Below are 19,568 nucleotides of genomic sequence, written 5' to 3' on the forward strand. Positions count from 1 at the left end.
GTCTAGTATCGAACCATAGGAATTTCTATTGGCTTAACACCGTGGATGACGGCCAATCACAGCGCTCTATTTCGTTAGAGAGTCTTAAGGCGGGCTTAACAGGATAACGACATCCTGCGACGGTGAACAACAAGGAAGGTGGCTATGGCAAACGAAGAGCGGTTGTTTGAATCTGCGTTGGCGTCAACTTTGGAGGAGTTGGACTTGTGCTTTTCTTTGAAAGTAGATCAACACAATGCACTTAAGTCATTCCTTTCGAAGAAGGATGTATTTGCCGTTTTGCCGACCGGATACGGATATGGTCGTAGCGCTGGCCTATTGCATGCCTAGGCAGTTTGAAAGACAATTCTCTGCCCGCCCCTTGGATTAAGCGAGGTGAATGATTCGATGCCAGACTATACATGTCAATGATATAGGATGGCCCGCCAGGCTAGAGAGAGAGCACAACTGGTAACACTTTACTTGACGGGTTCATAACACATTCATAGCAGCTGTCATAAACTGCACATAAAGCATTCATGACTGTTTCATGAGACATGACTCAACATTCATACCAAACCTTTCATGAATGTGGAAAACAGAACGACAAAAATGTGTCAAAATAAAAGTCCAACAATTGCAAAGCAGCATTGCCGTTTTTGTTCCAAATCACGTCACATCTGAGTCAATGGGCTACTCCAGTGCCAAAAAGACAGAACATGGTCAAGCAAATAATTTTTGTTTCATAAAAATTGATTTGTTTTATGATACCTTTGCAGATGATTTCTCATCTTTTGCTACTAGGAATGTCCAACCGTTCCAGGTTACACAAATATGGGTCAGCTGAATGTAGGCTAGTTTACCTCCCAGTGTTAAATTCAGTGATTATTTATACTTCACAACTTGTATAGTAAAGTGACATTCGATGTAGACTTCATAAGATATTCATGAAATATTTACAAAGGCTGGAGAGAAAAACGGCAATGCTGCTTTGCGATTGTTGGACTTTTATTTTGACAAGTTGTCATCGTTCTGTCTTCCACATTCATAAAAGGTTTGGTATGAATGTTGAGTCATGTCTCATGAAACAGTCATGAATGCTTTATGTGCAGTTTATGACAGCTGCTATGAATGTGTTATGAACTCACCCATCAAGTAAAGTGTTACCGCACAACTCATCTCTGCTGTAACATCCAGACGAGAGCGTTTCTTTAGTTTTCCCCAAACGTCCTTGCACACCTGGTTGTTTTGCTACTTTGTTTCGAACATTGATCAAGCATACAGTAATTCCCTCAATCAAACATCTCATGCGGTCTGTTTATTTCTACTTAGCTAGATTATAATGAAGGCTCCGTTACATAACTTGGATATCATGGGGGTTTAAATATTTTTATTTAATGTAATGTATATTTTAATGTATTTGTACTGGTCAATTTTTTAAATACCCAGTATCTCAGGCGACGCCATTTGAATTTTAGGAAACTCCACATGGGGTCCCCCACCCCAAGGTTGGGAAACAATGGCGTAGGATGTCAGCATCATCATCAACCATTGTTTATTCAGGCAAGATTGACTGAGCTTTAAGCTCGACCATATGACGTATTGGATACGAGCTGTTGGTATGTTTAGAATTTGAATTTACGAGCATTTATCATGTTGGTATAACACCACATTATAATTTTATACTAACTGACATGGTGTCAAAGACACAATGTAGTATCTGTCTTTATGTCTAGTTCCAGCAGCGAAAGCAGCCAGGCAGCTATAGCGCTAAACTCAGGGGGCGTGTCAGTGAGCCCCCATGTTCATGCCCCCAGAATGTAGCACTGTAGCTGCCTGGTTGCTTTAGCTGTTGGAACTAGCAACTCCAAGCTATGTAAAAACGTTTTTTTCTTTCGTATCGAAAGTACTCGGTGACCTCGAGAAATGCAGATCTATGGGAAAAAATCGCCAGATTTCTCCTTTAAGGTATATGGCAGGTGTGTGACGTTGTTGTTTTTTTCAGATGGCAGTTGTGTGGACGCCTGTCCCGTGGGGTCCTTCAGGGACCAGGTCCGGCAGACATGTGAGGCGTGCCACCCGTCCTGCCTGTCCTGTGTGGGGAGGCACAGCCACGAGTGCCTGGCCTGCAAACCAGAGCTCTTCAGGGACGGCAAGGAGTGCGTGGAGACTTGCCACTCCAGGTACCACAACCAGCAGATGGGAGAGAACACAGGGGGAGGAGAGGAGAGGAGGAGAGAAGAGTGAAGGAGAGAGAAGGAGAGGGGGACAGAGGAGGACAGGAGAAGAAGAGGGGGGAGGGGAAAGAAGGAGAGGAGAAGCAGGAGGCAAGTAAAGGGGAGAGGAGATAGATAGATAGATAGATAGATAGATAGATAGATAGATAGATGGATACTTTATTGATCCCCAGGGGAAATTCAAGGTCTCAGCAGCATACAGACAACACAAACACATTCTTTAACAGCAGAAATAGTAATTAAAGTATATAATATAAAAACACAACTAAGCAATAAGGACAGTAGAAGATAAAGAATATGCTAAATATACTAATATACAAATTATACTAACACTTAATCTAAATCAATTCTAAAAACAGTATCCACATAGTGGTGATTAATCAATCAGAGGCGCTTGCAATGACTGAGGCAGGGACTGAGCCTGTGATTCTCTGTGCATAGTAAGGTATGGTAAGGTGCTCTAAGGTGCTCTGTGTGAATGAGTGTCATGGTGGTAGTGCAATGGTGATAGTGGTCATGGTGATGGTGCAAATGAGTCCAACAGTGCAACAATGCAGAAATAAAGTAAAGTAAAGTCTATCTATATATTTAACTATTTAAAGAAAATGTATAAGTGTGGCTGGCCACAGTTCGGCTGTGGCATGGAGGGGGGGGGGGGGGGTTATGCATATGTGCTAATGTGCTAATATAGCATGCAAACAGTGAGGCATAAAGACAGTGGTAAAAGTGGCTAGTGGACAGACAGTATCCAAACATGGAGGGGGTGAAGAGGCAGACAGACTATGCAGAGAAGTCTATCTCTCCTCTTCCCTTAAGTGAGGCATTGAACAGTTCAATGGCCCTGGGGACAAATTACTTTCTCAGTCTGTCAGTTGTGCAAGGCAGTGAGCGAAGTCTCCAGCTGATCAGGCTCTTCTGCTTAACAATGGTGCTGTGGAGTGGGTGACACTCATTGTCCAAGATGTTGATCAGTTTGTTCAGGGTCCTTTTGTCAGATAGTGAAGTGATGCACTCCAGTTCAGCTCCCACTACAGAGTCAGCTTTCCTTACCAGCCTGTAAATTCGCCCAGCATCCTTCTTCCTTGTGCTTCCTCCCCAACATACTACTGCATAGAAGAGGACGCTGGCAACAACAGACTGGTAGAACATCCTGAGGAGCTTACTGCACACATTGAAGGACCGCAGCTTCCTCAGGAAGTACAGCCTGCTCTGCCCTTTCTTGTAGAGTGCATCAGTGTTGGCTGACCAGTCCAGTTTATTGTCCAGGTGGAGACCCAGATACTTGTAGGTGCTAACCACCTCCACATTGACCCCATCAATGTGGACTGGTAGCAGAGTGGGCTTAGACCTGCGGAAATCCACCACCATCTCCTTGGTCTTTGAAGTGTTAAGTTGAAGATGATTGAGTTTGCACCATTGCACAAAGTCCTCCACCAGGCTCCTGTACTCCTCCTCCTGCCCGTTCCTGATACACCCCACAATTGCAGTATCAGTGTCAGGAGTGAGGGACCAGAAGAAGTACAGGGCAGCAGAGTCATTTTGATGAAACCAGTTGTACTACTATAGAACTGACCATATGGTTACACAACAGAAAAAGATTGTGTTCAGAATATACTCTTTCCATTTGTGAAGCAAGGCATGCTAATACACATATTAAGGGACTTTACTGTTCATTGCAACTTAGTGCTGGTTCTTAAGAAAAGTTTGCCCATACACCACGTAAGGTAATTGCAGCATTGGCTAAATAAAATGTCCTAAACTTCACAGCCTTTACTACACCTTTATTATGTTGTGCTGACTCAAAAAACAAGATTTCCAACCATCCAAGTTGATCTGCGTCAGCACAGGTATTTCTGTCATGCACATTGCTCTCTCCTTTTCTCTCCTCCCACCCTCTCTCAGTCGTTATGGCGACATGTCCACACGCTCGTGCGAGCCCTGCGATGCGAGCTGCGCAGAGTGCTTGGGGGCGGGGCCTGACAGTTGCCTGAGCTGCCGAGAGGGCCAGGTGTACCTGCGGAGGCGGGGCCAGTGTGTGCACACCTGCCCCGTGGGCCACTACGAGGACTCGCACCACAGGACGTGCGAACCCTGCCACCCATCTTGCCAAACCTGCTACGGTACGGCTGCTCTTCTTTAATCAGATATCACAGCATAGCCTAGGGGTTCAAATTTGTCAACTTGTTAATGTCAAATTCAACATTATATTACATTACGTAAGTATAGGTATTTAAGCCCTTTTCATCGTGCTGGGTAGGGTACCTTATTTGTGCCAATGCAGTATACAGTGTGTTAATAACTGATAAAAAGGGTCATGTTACTATGGTACAACAAAATGACATATTGCAATACTATTTCCAGACATGCATTGACAATATGCATTGACACTATTCCCCGTATTACAATGCAGTGTATCATCGAAATCAGTTTGAGGCGGTTATTTTAAGGTTAAAAAACTGCACAGTGTTGCTTTAGTTCAGTATCTAAATCTGATCTACAGTAGATGTTGTAATTCCTGAACCAGGGCCTACAACTAATTGAGATTAGATGGCTCAGGAATAATCTAATGTTGAAGCTGGATGTTGTACTTAGGATGACATTTTGAACTAATATGATAGACGATGGGTTTTGGTGTTAGTATTGGGCATCTGTTGTGTTTTCATGTTTATGGTGTTTTTATTATTCCTTGACAGGTAAAGGAGCTCAGTCATGTGACTCGTGTCATATAGGATACTCTCTTGTAGAGGGAGCATGTGTGTCACAGTGCATGATGGGAGAATATCCAGTCGTGGAGGTAAAGATTGTTTTTGTTTTCATAGTCTCTCTTTCTGATGGATGGCCACTGCACAACACATACAGTGAAACATAACATGCATTCGCAATACCTCTTTTAAAACATACTGTATTGTTGTTGTTTGCAGCCTTAAGTTTGATAGTTTGATGGTTTGATGGTTTGATGGCATCTCTAATGCAACAGCCATCGTAAATATTATTACAACTATGTTATTAACAACTTTGAATGATTGTAATCACTACGCCAAGTTTCCAATCCCCGTCTCCGTTTGACCTTTGACCTCTGATGCCTGACGCAGAAGCATTCAGGTGACAGGTGTGAGCGTTGCCACGACTCGTGTCTGGAGTGCCGGGGGCCGGGCCCCCATAACTGCACGCTGTGCTCGGGCCAGTCCATCCTGACGGTGGAGGGCCGCTGCCTGCCCTGCTGCACCCGGGAGCAGGCGGACGGCGGGGGGGAGGGAGACGGAGACGGAGCCTCACGGCAGCAGGAGTGCTGCAACTGCACTGAGACCAAAGGTACAACTGAGGGAGAGCCGCAAAACTATGCTCTATCGTAAAATTTAAAGAATCACAATATCATATTGTGGCCCAAATATCATGATAGTTGCCTCAGTGACTGTGACAATTCCCACCCCTAATATTTGGACTGTATTACAGTATTCTCTTACGTTTGTTTAAATGTTGTTAAGTGCACCTTATGTGTGGGGGAGATAATAGCGAGAGCCTGATTAGGGCATGACATTCAGTCATCTTCATAGGGCCATACCATAGTAACATCTGTACCATTTACATGATCATCACCATCATGGTTACCATCAGCATCCTCTTCTTCTTCGCCCACTGCCTCTCCTCCTGCAGGTGAGTGCATCCTCAGCACCAATTTCGCCTTCCGTAATGAGCCCGAGAATGATGACGACGACGCAGAGCGTGGCAACCTGGCGCTCTTCATCACCACCTGCGTCTTGCTGCTGTTGGGCCTGGGCGCCGTGGCCGTCCTCGTCCGCCGCTCCCTCGCCAAGAGGCCCAGGAAGCCCGACGCGACCCCTGGACGCGGCTACGAGAAGCTGTCCAACAGCAGCCGCTACGGAGGCGGCGGCATAGGCGCCACATCCTTCTCCTCCGAGTCCTACAGCGCGGGAGGAGGAGGAGGAGGAGGGGGGTTCCAGGGAGGGTCATCTGGGGGTCGCTTCCGGGAGGAGCAGCTGGTGGACCTGAATGACAGGTCGAAAGGTCGTGCAGAGGTTGATGATGATGACGAGGATGAAGATGAGGATATTGTGTACATGGGGCAAGATGGGACGGTGTACCGGAAGTTTCGCTACGGGCAGCTGGGTGATGACAATGAGGACGAGCTGGAGTATGATGATGAGAGCTACACATTCAGGTAAACAGATAAAGTCAAGTCAAGTCAAGTCAGCTTTATTGTCAATTTCTTCACATATACTAGACATGCAGAGGAATCGAAAGTGCGTTTCTCTCTATCCCTATCTCTATCTATAAGACCACATCATCCACATTGAATACCCTAAATGAATAAGGCACTAAGACAATGCATATACTACAACCCCAAAACAGAAATAGTTGGGAAAAATGTGAATAAAAACAGAATGTAATAATCTGCAAATCTCTTAAACTCATATTTAGTTGCAAAAAGGACACAGACAATATATCAAATGTTGAAAATTAGAAATTTGACTATTTCATGGAAAATATATGTTAATTTTGAATTTGATACCAGCAACATGTTTCAAAAAAAGTTGGGACGGGGGTAACAAAATACTGGAAAGGTTGTGTAATGATAAAGAAAACAAAAGGAAGAATGTTTCACAACTAATTAGGGTAACTGGCAACACGATTGGGTATGAAGAAGAGCATCGAAGAGAGGCAGGGTCTCTTAGAAGTTAAGATGTAGGGGTATTTTTCACTCTGTATAAACCTGTGTGCACAAATGATGAAACAATGTCACTTTAATGCTTCTTAACATGAAATTGTGACGTATTTAGGGAATTCATCATCTACAGGACATAATATTATTAAAACATTCAGAGAATCCAGAGAAATCTTTGCAAACAAGGGAAATAGCTGAAAAACAAATTGGATGGCCGTGGTCTTTTGGACCTCAGATGGCACTGCATCAACACCAGACCTGTTTCCAGACCTGTCATTGTATTATCTCAGGTCAACCTCTGATAACCATTGTCTATGTGCCCAGTTTGATACTCAATTCCAAAACTACAGCCAAAATTGTAACAGCTAAAATTGTATGGAGACATGATACAGAAAATACCACCCTCTTATCTGGGCCTGAGCTTGTTTAAAATGGACTGAGGTAACGTGGAAAAAGGTCCTGTGGTTAGACAAATCAAAGTTTGCCATTCGTTTTGGAAATCATGGACTCATCTGGGCTAAACTTGTTTTAGTGCTCAGTTCGAAACCCAACATCTATGACGGTGTGGAGGACCATTAGTGCCAACAGCATGGGCATCTTGCACATTTGGCAAAGCACAATCAATTCTGAATGATGTATACAGGTTTTGAGCAACATATACTGCCATCCAGGCAATGTCTTTTCCAGGGTCGACCTTGAATATTTCAGGAAAACAATGCCAAAATGAATTCTGCACATATTTAAATAGTGTTTCTCCATAGAGGAAGAGTCCAGGTGCTAAGATGGCATGTCTGCAGTCCAGAATTGTCAAATTAGGTGCATAATGGAATGAAAAGCATGACTAAGAATACCCCATACTGTTGAGCAACTGAAATCAGGGAGTAATGGGACAACATTTGGGACAACATTTCATACTCAAAACTGTAGCAAATGGTCTTCTCAGTTCCTAAACATTTACAAAATTGTGTTAAATGAAGAGGTGAAGCTGCACAGTGGTAAACATGCTCCCGTCCCAACTTTTTTTGGAACATGTTGCTGGCATGAAATTCAATATGAACATATACTTTCCATGAAATTTTCATTTTCAACATTTGATATGTTGTCTATGTCCTTTTTGCTGCTAAATATGGGTTTACAAGACTTCTATATTATGGCATTCTGTTTTTATTTACATTTTTAAATTTTTTTATTTTACACGTCCCTTTTTCTGTTTTGGGGTTGTAATATTTCACTTGGCATTTCTATAGCATGTTTTTATTCAATGTACTGTATACTGAAATAATTAACCTTATCACCGTTACCGTTACGTTATGACCTATCCTCTGTTAACGTGTTTTGTCTTACCTTTCAAGAGGCTGAGGCTGAAATACTCTCTTGTTGAAAGCCTCTTGTTGTCATAACCCCAGACTTGCACATCTTCTCTTTGTAGGGCGGATCCTTTCGCTGATAATCAGCAGGCCCAGGCTACCGCTCCACAGATGGTGTGAGGAGTGACTCTCAGGAATGTGCCCGTCCAAAACACGGCATTTCGCACAGCCTTATTTAACACGATAGTCCACCAAACATGGACTGCAGAAACTCATTTTAGCTTTCTTTGGCTTTGGGATTGTTTTCATGTACTTTTCCTTTGTGTGAGCATACATGTACTTGCTGCAACATTGACAGCTCCTCTGTAAAGTTTCGAACGTTTTCATATGATCTGGTGTGGCAGAATTGCTGTTTCTTTTGTTTGCTGTCAAACGTTTTTTTTTTGTGAGAGCATATCCTTTTGTTTGTTTATTGTAATAAAAAATGAATACCACTGTTCAGTTTTCATCATTTGTGGGATTGATGATTAGTGATTAGGACACTTGATATAGGCTACATTGAAATAAAACACAAATAATCAATGCTGGATGTTTAGATTAGAACAGTATTTATTGATATATCTTTCCATTATTTTACAACACGCCTGTATACACACAGCTGGAGAAGGCCACTGGGTCCCAAGTACTCGTCGTTGCTCATCATTTCTCTGTTAAACTAAAGGACCAAAACATCTGACATCGTCTACAAGGGGACATGCAGTGGCATTCACACACAGAAACATACACAGACAAACGCGCACACACGCACACACACACACACACACACACCTCCAAACAAACACACACTCTGAAGATTGTGCTTAACAGCTGTTTTTTTTTTCCTGTCCCCCTTTGAGGTCATTTCCTGTTTGTGGGAGGAGCGTGAGAGACAAGATAATGCTCCAAACAAACATAAACACGCACACACACACACACACATTTTGGACTATGACAAAGGAACCACGTTTACGGAAGTCAGACCTCAAAAAAGGCATGCTCTCAGTATGTATATGGACAACAGGTTCTAGTCGTATCACTACACACAGTATACACTGTTACTGGGACCAAATGGTTCTGCTAAGTAAACAATTGATACTGAAATGTGTATTTATGGTCCTTGCGCTGATGGTGATTTGATGACATGTAAGCTGGTATGATCAAAGTCATGGACCTTTCTTGCTGACCATACATACAAACACATACACATACATACATACAGGTTTTTTGACCACACCACAACAGTCAGTGACAACTCCAGTGAAGAGAGGGAGGATTAATCCAGCTTTGTTTACCAGCTAAATTGGCAGCTGCACCAAGGAATTCAATTTCTTCATATAATGCAATGTTTGAGACTGAGCTTATTGAGTTGCTTCGTAGGAAAGGGTTGAGTATTTGTGTGTAGGTCCAGTAATCTATGACAAACATTAGTTTTGGCTTGACATTAAGATATAAAGTATGGGCAACAATTTGTATATTTGAAACTGCATTAAAGGGTGAAATCATAGACCAAGAAACAAAGGTCTGTGGGTGAAATGCTACAAGAAAATTATTGCTTTGATTACTTTTCATGCACATTTCAAAGAACAACGACAATTGACAAACCTATCCAGAGAAGATTTAAAATGACCCATTTACTGTTTGACCGAAAAAAGTTTGGTCTGATTTTTTAGCATTGAAAAGTGACCTTGTCAAGCAAGGTGTTGGTGTAGCCTCTAGATTCTTTGAAGTGCCATTTACAATGGATGAGAGCAAGATGTTTTATGGGTTAGCCTCTGATGCTACATGCTGTTCGCTAACAAAGTGGAAGTGTTCTACTAGTTTTGATCTCAGCCAGTGTGTGACACCAGCCAACATAAGAGGACTTGTCGTGTGTGAGAGAATGTGTGTGTGTGTGTGTGTGTGTGTTGTGATTTGTGCATCCACTTCAGTGAGCAACAATCTGGGGCTAAAGACATAACCTCTGCTCCTTCTGGAGACCCATCCAAGGCGAGAAGGCCTCCTCCTTCAAGAGCTGCTCATGCTGGACACTTCACTTCTGCACACAGAAAGAGAAATCATACATAAGGAATACTTAGCAGCCCTTTTAAGCCTTTCTGTCAATGTTAATGTTCAACTTGATTTATTTTTGTTTAGCCTGTCAGGGTACAGTGCATCAAGGGTGGGGTTAGGGTGCAAGATATGTTACTAGAACTAGCCTGAACTTCCAGAAAGGCAAGCCAGAGTGAATGATTTAGAGATTGGAGATGCAATAAAGTTGGGGTGAATTGGGTGTTGCCTTCAAGGGCGAGCTACAGAAACCGGAATCCTGGAAGGTCCCAGAAAGCGAGCTGGGAGGCTGTGATTTGGAGGAGAGGGGTGCAGGAAATCTTACTCGGGTTCTGCTGGCGGTCCTTCAGATCCTTGGAGGAAGCTATTGAATCTAAAACAAAGAGGTGAAGGGTGGCAAGGTGTTGTTTGGTGAGGGCAGATTCACCATCATGCAGCAGGGAAGTCTATAGCTCCACAACAAGGCTGATCAGTGAGAAGAACATCTTCAGCATATAAAGCAACTAACACCACAAGCATAGGGTCAAGATTTTACCATGCAACAGTGCAGTGCCCACATTACTGTTCTATTTTATTACTAAGATCTACGATACATCAGATCATGCCAGAAAAGAGAGGAAAAAAACCAAAGAACCGAGACTCCCCCAGTAATACTTACTTGGAACTTTCTGCAGATTCCTTTAGCTCTTCATCGAGTCTTAGAGAGGACAGAGAAAAGCAAAGGAAAGGACAGGGAGTAAGGACACCAGTGGACAACCCAACTCACATGCACACCAAATCAATCACATGCACAACAAATTAATAAACACGCAAGGTTACTGCTTTATGCCTTAACCCAGAGTATTAACCAGGCAATGATGACTGGAAATAAAGCGAAACATCTAGAGCAGCAAGAGGTATTATTCAGAGACGAAACCCAACAGTGTTTCTAGTTAACACGTCCAATCTGTAGTCACATTTAGAGCGGTTTCTATGGTAACTATCCGCAGAACCACATGTGTGACTGACACATTCACACCTAAAGTGATTTTTTCAAGAAAAAAACACAAGTGCTGGCTGAAACTTCACATTTTACCCCATCTTTATTCTCTTCCATGAAAGAGAATACTTGAAACCTTCACAGGAAAATATGGCATAAATGTGTGTTTAAGCACCACAGATATCAGTGAAGTGCCAGATGGATCACTTATTTCAAACAGGATTGAAAGAAAGTACCTAAAAGCTGATATGAATGTGTGTGTTTGTGTATGTGTGTGTGTGTGTGTGTGTGTGTGTGTGTGTTTGAGAGAGAGAGAGAGAGAGAGAGATTGTGTGTCTGTACTGTGTATGTGTGTGAGCACGGGACTACGACCTCACAGCGGCTCAGATCCCCGAGGATAAGAAGATCTATAAACACACTACTGTCTGCTCTGAATGGTTTAATTCACCTGCAAACACCTTCTCTGGTATGCAATCACACCTTGTTTGAAGTATTATGCGCTTTTGGTCTATCTATGGAAGCCTCTTACTGCACAAAATCTCTAAAACACCAGCCTTTGATGTCTGCCATTGAGAACCTTGGATACAAATGCCAGGCTGTTAGTGTTAGGTAGCCTAGGTCATATAGGTTGTCGGTCAGTGGAATTTGCATTGTAAAACAAAGGCCAAACAGTTGGCAAAGTGCTGTTCCATATCAGCAGTTTATGTTCATTTGAAAAAGACAATGTTATTTGTACCCTTGAACGTGTCAAATTCATAATAGATTGCTGAACCGTTTTACTCTAGTGGATTATTCAGAAAATTTGATAGCCTACCTATTGAATCTTTATGATAAAGTATACGTGTAATGCATGTCATGCATGTGTGTGAGTTAGTGAGACACACACATGTCAGGTGTGTCAGCCTTTTAAGTGCAACTCAACTCCACTGCCACCACCAGAGGCATCTAGGGTAACCCTTAAGCCAGCCATACAAACTCGAATGCCAAACATGGCTTCAGGGTAGACCATCATGATCCAAATCTGTCATATCTGACCTATAGTCAGACTTACATTTAACTAATACCTACCAACAACATGATGTGTATGTTGAAACAAGCATTTTCAGTGAACAAGCACATACTTTATATTTTTCTTACATACCTAACTGTATCTGACTTAGAAGAAAATAATATTCAGGTGCCTTGAGATCATTTGTTGACCTTTCCCAGGGATCTCGTGTAGCTCTTATATGTGAGGCGACACATGCCCAGGAGCGTTCTGGGCCATAGCAGGGGCAGGAGACCGAGTTAGCGTTAGCGCCCTCACCTGATGATGCTCTCTGGGATCTGCACATGCTCCATGGGGATGAGCTCTTCTAGCTCCGCCAGGCTGTAGACATACTTAATCTTGTTGCTGAATTTGGTGCTGTGGAGAATCAATGAATGCACACATAAACACATGCGTAAAAACATGCGTGAGCGCACACACACACATCGATTAGCCTACTACAGAAGCATCTGAATCCCATGAGTGCTTTCTATGAGTGTTGTTTGCGCTGTGCTAGCACTTCCAAGCTGAAAAATCCATCTCAATCCATGCAAGCTAACCAGAAACCTGAGTAACTATGGTGGCCAGCTTCAATTCAAGTGACTCTCTGAGACAGGGACATTGCAGTACTGGTTCTCACTAGCATGCCACAGTTTACTGTACTGTACACATTCTGTTCACATCCTTACTTTCTCAGCTTTTAACTGATATATTCTGTAAATACTAATATACAAAAAACATATTAAACTTTTAAAGCAAACATAGTTGGCATGCATAGAGATCAAATTAAATCAGCAGCTAGCAGCCATACCTGATAAATGGCCTTGTGACTGCTAGAATAGTCCTGATGAACCAGGATGGGTGAACAATGATGAAGGACTTCAAATTCTTCCTCAGTCTGAGACAAACAAACAAACAAGTGCACAAATATACAAATAAACATACCAATCAACACAAATATGTATTTCTAACATTGCACATCATGTATGAAAGCAGCTATAAACTGCTCTATCGATCTAGAGCATATAAATGTATATATCTTGGCTTCCTGTACCTCCTGTCAATCATCTGGTAGCATCTCTTGAGCCAGCCCAGTCCAGGCATCCTCCTGTGAGGAGTGGCCCCGTTCAGGTAGACGATCATGTAGTCCTCAGCCACCATCAGCTCCAATGTGCTGATCACATACCTGCACAAGTGACACATACACAGCACAGGTCAGCACAGGTCATTCCCTCCTGAGACATCAGTACAGTGCAGTGTTATTTACATTGTGCCAAAACAATTGAAATTGTCTCAAAGCGCTTCACAGAGTCCAGACCCTGAACCCCCGAGAGCAAGCACTAAAGCAACACCACGCTTACTTTAAGTCAAACACGTGCCTGCGTTGAAGGTGTTTGCATGCCTGTGTGTGTGTGTGTGTGTGTTGAAACAAGAGCTCATAAAATAATGGCAACGACACTCTGCCTCATAGTAAATTGTGATTCTTTTTACACAAATCCCTCTGCAACCCTCACTATATTCAAAAAACAAAGCTATTGTGAGTGGAAATGAGAAGAATACTGGAATATATTTGGACAATTCAGCAATGGGAAACATCAAAGACTGGAATTGTGGGTGGTTACGGCAGCTTAAAAACCAATGTGACAACTCTTCTTATCAAGGAAAATAAAACTACAGTAATCTAAACCCAGAGGCCACAGGCATTTCCTCTCTACTACTTATGTAATGTAAGTTCCCTATTTAGCTTATCAGGATAGCTTTGCATGCAGAAGTATCACAGGAGAATCTTCCAACAGCATTGTATTCCAACAGTCTGTATTTATTCTGTTTATATATATATATATATATATATATATAGTATTACTATTGTGCTCTGAATTCAGCTCAGGGACAGGCAGGGGTTAGATTCACACAGCTCCATATCTACCCAGCCAGAGTGAGTCACGTGTGTGTGTGTGTGTGTGTGTGTGTGTGTGTGTGTGTGTGTGTGTGTGTGTGTGTGTGTGTGTGTGTGTGTGTGTGTGTGTGTGTGTAAGCTAGAAGAAAAAGATTCCTGCAGAGAAACCAGAGAGACACCAAAAGCAGCCGTCCAGGAAGGACATAGGTGAGATGTGAGCTGAGAGCTACCAGACAGTTTTCAGTTTTTTTTAAAAGCTGTTATCGCTGTTGCAACAGACTGCCCCATATCCAAAATCCTTCCTCTCTTATACCCTGCCACTGCACACAATAAAAGTAACTGTGCAATTCAGACACCAATTTCCTATGGCTAAAAATATGTATTTGCAGAGTCCTAGGGGCATTTCTCAAGTGCAGATAGCAATGAAAGAGTTAACAATGACTATGAATTAAGCCCAGAAGCACAGTCTGAGTCATTCAATACTGCTGAATACTGAATAGTGTCTTCCTAGCTGTGAAAATTAGAGTTGTACTTGTGTTGCATAGCACATCTGATATAGTGCATAGAATATACAATATAGAATTCCACTCTAATAAAGTTTATCTCAATCCTGAAATTATCAGAACTAGATCTCTTTCGTAATCGATGTTTCTTTTTCGATCTTTTTTTAACTACACAGTGCACACCCTTAGTCCTAAAAGATAGGGTGCTGATTCTGATATGAGACAAGACCGGCTGCAGCATTCCACATTTCCCTTGCTCACTTCCTGTTAAGAATACTTCTGTGACCTTTTCTTCAGGGGTGATCCAGTTTTGTGAGAACCATTGCTTTAAAAACTCTGAGTGAACATGCAAGGGCCCTATATCTCCTTCAGCTAGAGAGGGACCCACGTTACAACACACACACACCCACACACATACACACACACACACATGTGTGACATTAGATCAAAGTTCCAGAGGGTGGAGAGGAGTGGAAGGGAGTAGAACAGGAGCAGAACCAGGAGCGTTGAGGAGGACAAAAGCTTCTGCGTAACAGAGACAGGGAGTGTCTAAAGGGTGCGGTTCTCACTCACAAGAAAAGGTTCTCCATGACCTCATGGTAGTCCTCTCTGTCGCTGTCGGGCAGAAAGCAGGCAGCGAACACGATGATGGCATTGACGCCATTGGCATAGTAGCCTATGGGGAAGAAGAGCAGATGTACTTTCGTTTGTGCATTTGTTAGGGATCAGTGAATGTATTTTAAAGATGGCAGGCCAATTCATTTTTATAGCTGTGTACAGACACACAGTCTGTAAGTATGTAATGCAAAACACTTATAGTCAAACTTGAAAAACGACCCGAAGGGTGGGAATGATGAGTAAACATTTCCTGTTTGTGCTACTGTGAGTGTGTACACAAGCCTTTTGTTCTTCTGAGTGGGCACATTTTTGGATGAACCACTTTGCTTATTCAAAAATCACCTGTGGCCAAGGTGTGATATTTATGCACTGTGCTGGACGGGCTTGGCCATGTGTGTGTGTGTGTGTGTGTGTGTGTGTGTGTGTGTGTGTGTGTGTGTGTGTGTGCGTGCGTGTGTGTGTGTGTGTGTGTGTGTGTGTGCAGTAGCCTACCGTGCGTGAGTATCGCTGCCCACGTATCCAAACCATGTCAATTTAAAATCTTAAACATCTTGAAATATGCCTATGTACAAACACTCAGTCACATACCAGACTGGTTCAACAGCTCTGATGAAGTGTGCTGTAACATCCCTAACACCCCTGATGTTGTGATCTTGGATAGAGAAAGAAAAGAGGTGCTAGTCCTTGAAATAGGTTGTCTGATCTGCATTTGGACATAGCCTTTTATGAAACAATGACTAAATACCAGCCCTCCTTGCAAAGATCAGTGACCTGGCCCATGGTTTTCAAAGTGGGGGCCGCGAGGGGGTGGCAGGGGGGGCTCAGCAAGTTGGAAAGAAAAATGGTTGTTATACAATTCCATTATAATAATTTGTCACATATCTGAACATTATATTTCCCATTATAATAATAACTGGGAATAATAGTAGAGTGATAACTTTCATATAGAAGAAAGCCCCAAATGCAATTTTTACACACTGTATGCTCCATCGCGAAGTGCTTGTGGCTAAAATAATAATTAGGATTTGCTTAATGTATTTTTACATTTGCCGTAGTATTGTCGATGGGTTTAATAACACATCAAGGGGGTCCTTGGCCAGAACCTAGTGGTATTTGGGGGGCCTTGTCATGGAAAAGTTTGGGAACCCCTGACCTAGGCTATGCTGTGGCATTAATATTTGGCAGCTTGGGACATGTCCGCAAACTGACTTTCAGTAAGACTGGCAGGCCTATCAAAAGAAAGGTCTAAACCATAGACTGTATATATATACAGTCTATGGTCTAAACAGCTGGCAAAATTCTGCCGCATATCAGCTATGATTGCTGTGTGGCGTAGGCAATGCTTTATATATTAATATTTTAATCCTTTATATAAAGACATTTTGGTTACACTTTACTTGACAGTATCGACATAAGAGTGGCATGACACTGTCATGAACACGTGACCCTGTCATGACACATGAACTCTAACCCTAACCCTAACCTCTAACCCTAACCCTAACTCTAACCCTAACCCTGACCCTAAACCTAACCCTAATCCTAACCCTAACTAGTTATGTCAAAAACCGAATGACACTTGTGACAGAAGTGTTGTCATAAACGTTTATGACTTGATTATGACATGTTCATGACAGTGTCATGTCACTCTTATGTCAATACTGTCAAGTAAAGTGTAACCGAAATGTGATTGGTGGATTCAAATAAAATGTGTGTGTGTGTGTGTGTGTGTGTGTGTGTGTGTCTATGCGTACCTCCGTGGGAGATGACCCTCTTGTAGGGATCGATGCTCTTCATGTTGATGCGGTGCTCCTGTTCGCCGATGATCACCGTCCTCCACAGCTTGGCATCCTGCTGCTCCTCCTCAGCGCTGGTGGTGGGGATGGGCTGGATGGACTCGCGGCCCGCACCTCGGCTGCTCGCCCTGGGCTCTGATGGGGGGGAAAGAGACAGGTTTGGGGTTTTGTTTTGTTTTGTTTGTTTGTTTTGTTTGTTTTCTGTTAACCTTAAAGGTGCATTGTGTGAAGTGTGGAGTGCAAAATGTCATCATGGTATAATAATGGACAGTGTGGAGAAGGATTACATACATTTGCTTGTGTTAGTCATTTAGTGTGTGTGTGTTTGTGTGTGTGTGCAGGGCCCTGGGCTCTGATAGGGGGGGGGGCAAGAGACCGGTTTGGGGGGTTTTAGGGGTTTTGTTTTGTTTTGTTTGTTTGTTTTTTGTTAACCTTAAAGGTGCATTGTGTGAAGTGTGGAGTGCAAAATGTCATCATGGCATAATAATGGACAGTGTGGAGAAGGATTACATACATTTGCTTGTGCTAGTCATTTGTGTGTGTGTGTGTGTGTGTGTGTGTGTGTGTGTGTGTGTGTGTGTGTGTGTGTGTGTGTGTGTGTGTGTGTGTGTGTTTGTGTGTGTATGTGTGTGTGTGTGTGTGTGTGTGTGTGTGTGTGTGTGTTTGTGTGTGTGTTTGTGTGTGTATGTGTGTGTGTGTGTGCGTGGGTGCGCGCATTTGCATCCCTCACCATCCCAGTCCATCTCATGGTCGGTGTAATCCAGGATATCCGCCTCATCAGGAGTGTCCAGATCATCCACGTTGATGTCTAGGTCATCAGGCGTATCAAAGACATCATCCTCACTCTGGTCCAGAGACAGACTGATTCGGGGGGCAGACAGCTTCTTCCTCTGGGATGTAGCAACCCCACCCTGCAGGGGCAAGGAGGTGGGCGGTGCTGGACATGGAAAAAACAATGATCATTGGAAAGTGAAGATCACCTGTGAGACTTCATCATCAATCATAATCATTCTATACTAAACTTCCAGGTTAGCGTAGAAACAACACGCTATACAATTCCAGAAATTAGATGTTTTAACATTGTTATATTTACAGTGTATATCGCTGTGTCTCTGTGTGTAAGTACAAGTAAGTTTCTTACCTGGTCTGCCTTCTGCCCCTTCGGAGCTCATCTTGCGTTCAGAGGGCTGGTCCATACCCTAGCACCTAGGGGGACCTGTGGACAGACACCACACACACACACACACACACACACACACACACACACCAAACACACACACGCACACACACACACATACACACACACACACACACACACACACATACACACACACACACACACACACACACATACCGGGTCAAACACAGCACTTAACACAATGGGACAGAGGACTCAGGAAAACATCAAAGGTTTGAGAGGACAAATGTGTCAGAGTGATCCATTTTCCTGCTTTACACAGTGGGTGCCAGTGCCACAGACAGGTTTAAGAAGTCACAGATATCTTCCTTTCAACTTCATACTTCAAAGTGCTGCAGCTACTCAAATTGTTTGGGGATATATAAAATGGTTCATGTTTTATCTTTGGGCTATTACAAAGAGTGCAAGAATGAGTATAGAAAGGCAAGGTTTGTCTTGTTATTATTAGGCATAAAACACTGCTCGCCAGGAGGTGAAAAGATAGGGCATCTCCTTCCCTCAAAGGCTTCAATAAATAAAATGCAATTCCTCAGAAGACAACAAACATAGAAATACTGTAATAGCAACAAGACAGAGCCCCTTTAGCGGTTTCTTCAAAACAGCGTGTTAACCTTTATAAACTCTTCTGTCTTTTTCAAAGCTCCTATACAGCTGCTCTCTGTGTCTTACGGCTAACTGGCCATCAAACATAACTACCTGATGAGAACACGCTGTAGGTCTGGCAGTGAGAGCTCCTCTACAGATGTGCTTATGATTCGTCAGTCATTCAGTACACACACGGCATAAGAATACTACTCATTCACCATCCAAGATTGTGTGGAATTGCCAAACTAACGTAAAGGGTAAGTTGCAAGTTGTCACCATGCTTGCACCACAATCTGCACAATCAGGTCAACTAAAAAAAGCATTAAAACTCATTCATACCTGTCACTTTGCTAAGGGCCTGTATATAATATATACCATTTCCAAAGCATGACATGCAATCATTCTGGTTCATGATCAGTTGCTGATCTAGTCTAGTCTAGTCTAGGGATGGTTTGTCATCTGCAGAAGAACTCTGTGATGCTTATCTCAGCTGACAAGGCATTATTTTAATGTTTCATGTAAAATGTTAAAATCGACATGACCTCAGAACAAAGATATATGTATCTGTAAATGAAACTTTTATCTTTGCATGGCTTTAAAGGCGTACGGGAATGTTGGAAAATTAATGTTCTACAGAATATCTGAGTTCATTGAATTCAACATAGAATTTTAGAAC

The 19,568-nt window shown here is 42.7% G+C and overlaps 2 protein-coding genes across 7 annotated transcripts in view; one reads left to right on the plus strand and one right to left on the minus strand.

Annotated features, from left to right (window-relative positions):
* pcsk5a (proprotein convertase subtilisin/kexin type 5a) overlaps positions 1 to 8,701 on the plus strand; it is a 46,663-nt gene extending 37,962 nt beyond the window's left edge. For 2 of the 3 annotated variants that reach the window (XM_076284319.1, XM_076284321.1), the window contains exons 33-38: positions 1,985 to 2,162; positions 4,119 to 4,336; positions 4,910 to 5,010; positions 5,309 to 5,528; positions 5,871 to 6,396; positions 8,330 to 8,701. In XM_076284319.1, coding sequence (XP_076140434.1) covers positions 1,985 to 2,162; positions 4,119 to 4,336; positions 4,910 to 5,010; positions 5,309 to 5,528; positions 5,871 to 6,396; positions 8,330 to 8,387 — 1,301 coding nt within the window. In that variant the 3' untranslated portion in view covers positions 8,388 to 8,701. The remainder of the gene's footprint in view (positions 1 to 1,984; positions 2,163 to 4,118; positions 4,337 to 4,909; positions 5,011 to 5,308; positions 5,529 to 5,870; positions 6,397 to 8,329) is intronic. The other variant, XM_076284320.1, reaches the window with a different exon arrangement.
* Positions 8,702 to 9,068: 367 nt separating this feature from the next.
* prune2 (prune homolog 2 with BCH domain) overlaps positions 9,069 to 19,568 on the minus strand; it is a 13,614-nt gene continuing 3,114 nt past the window's right edge. For 2 of the 4 annotated variants that reach the window (XM_076284324.1, XM_076284325.1), the window contains exons 2-11: positions 18,251 to 18,325; positions 17,840 to 18,046; positions 17,068 to 17,244; positions 15,272 to 15,374; positions 13,353 to 13,484; positions 13,110 to 13,196; positions 12,578 to 12,676; positions 10,951 to 10,989; positions 10,618 to 10,665; positions 9,069 to 10,281 (exon numbers count right to left, since the gene is read on the minus strand). In XM_076284324.1, the coding sequence (XP_076140439.1) occupies positions 10,251 to 10,281; positions 10,618 to 10,665; positions 10,951 to 10,989; positions 12,578 to 12,676; positions 13,110 to 13,196; positions 13,353 to 13,484; positions 15,272 to 15,374; positions 17,068 to 17,244; positions 17,840 to 18,046; positions 18,251 to 18,305 (978 nt within the window). In that variant the 5' untranslated portion in view covers positions 18,306 to 18,325 and the 3' untranslated portion in view covers positions 9,069 to 10,250. The remainder of the gene's footprint in view (positions 10,282 to 10,617; positions 10,666 to 10,950; positions 10,990 to 12,577; positions 12,677 to 13,109; positions 13,197 to 13,352; positions 13,485 to 15,271; positions 15,375 to 17,067; positions 17,245 to 17,839; positions 18,047 to 18,250; positions 18,326 to 19,568) is intronic. The other 2 variants (XM_076284326.1, XM_076284327.1) reach the window with 2 other exon arrangements.

Source organism: Alosa pseudoharengus, unplaced genomic scaffold, assembly GCF_046254945.1.
Source record: "Alosa pseudoharengus isolate Yale_2024_CS ecotype anadromous, Long Island Sound unplaced genomic scaffold, YU_APseudo_1.1 YU_APseudo_1.1_scf_14, whole genome shotgun sequence".
In the NCBI taxonomy this organism is placed as follows: domain Eukaryota; kingdom Metazoa; phylum Chordata; class Actinopteri; order Clupeiformes; family Clupeidae; genus Alosa; species Alosa pseudoharengus.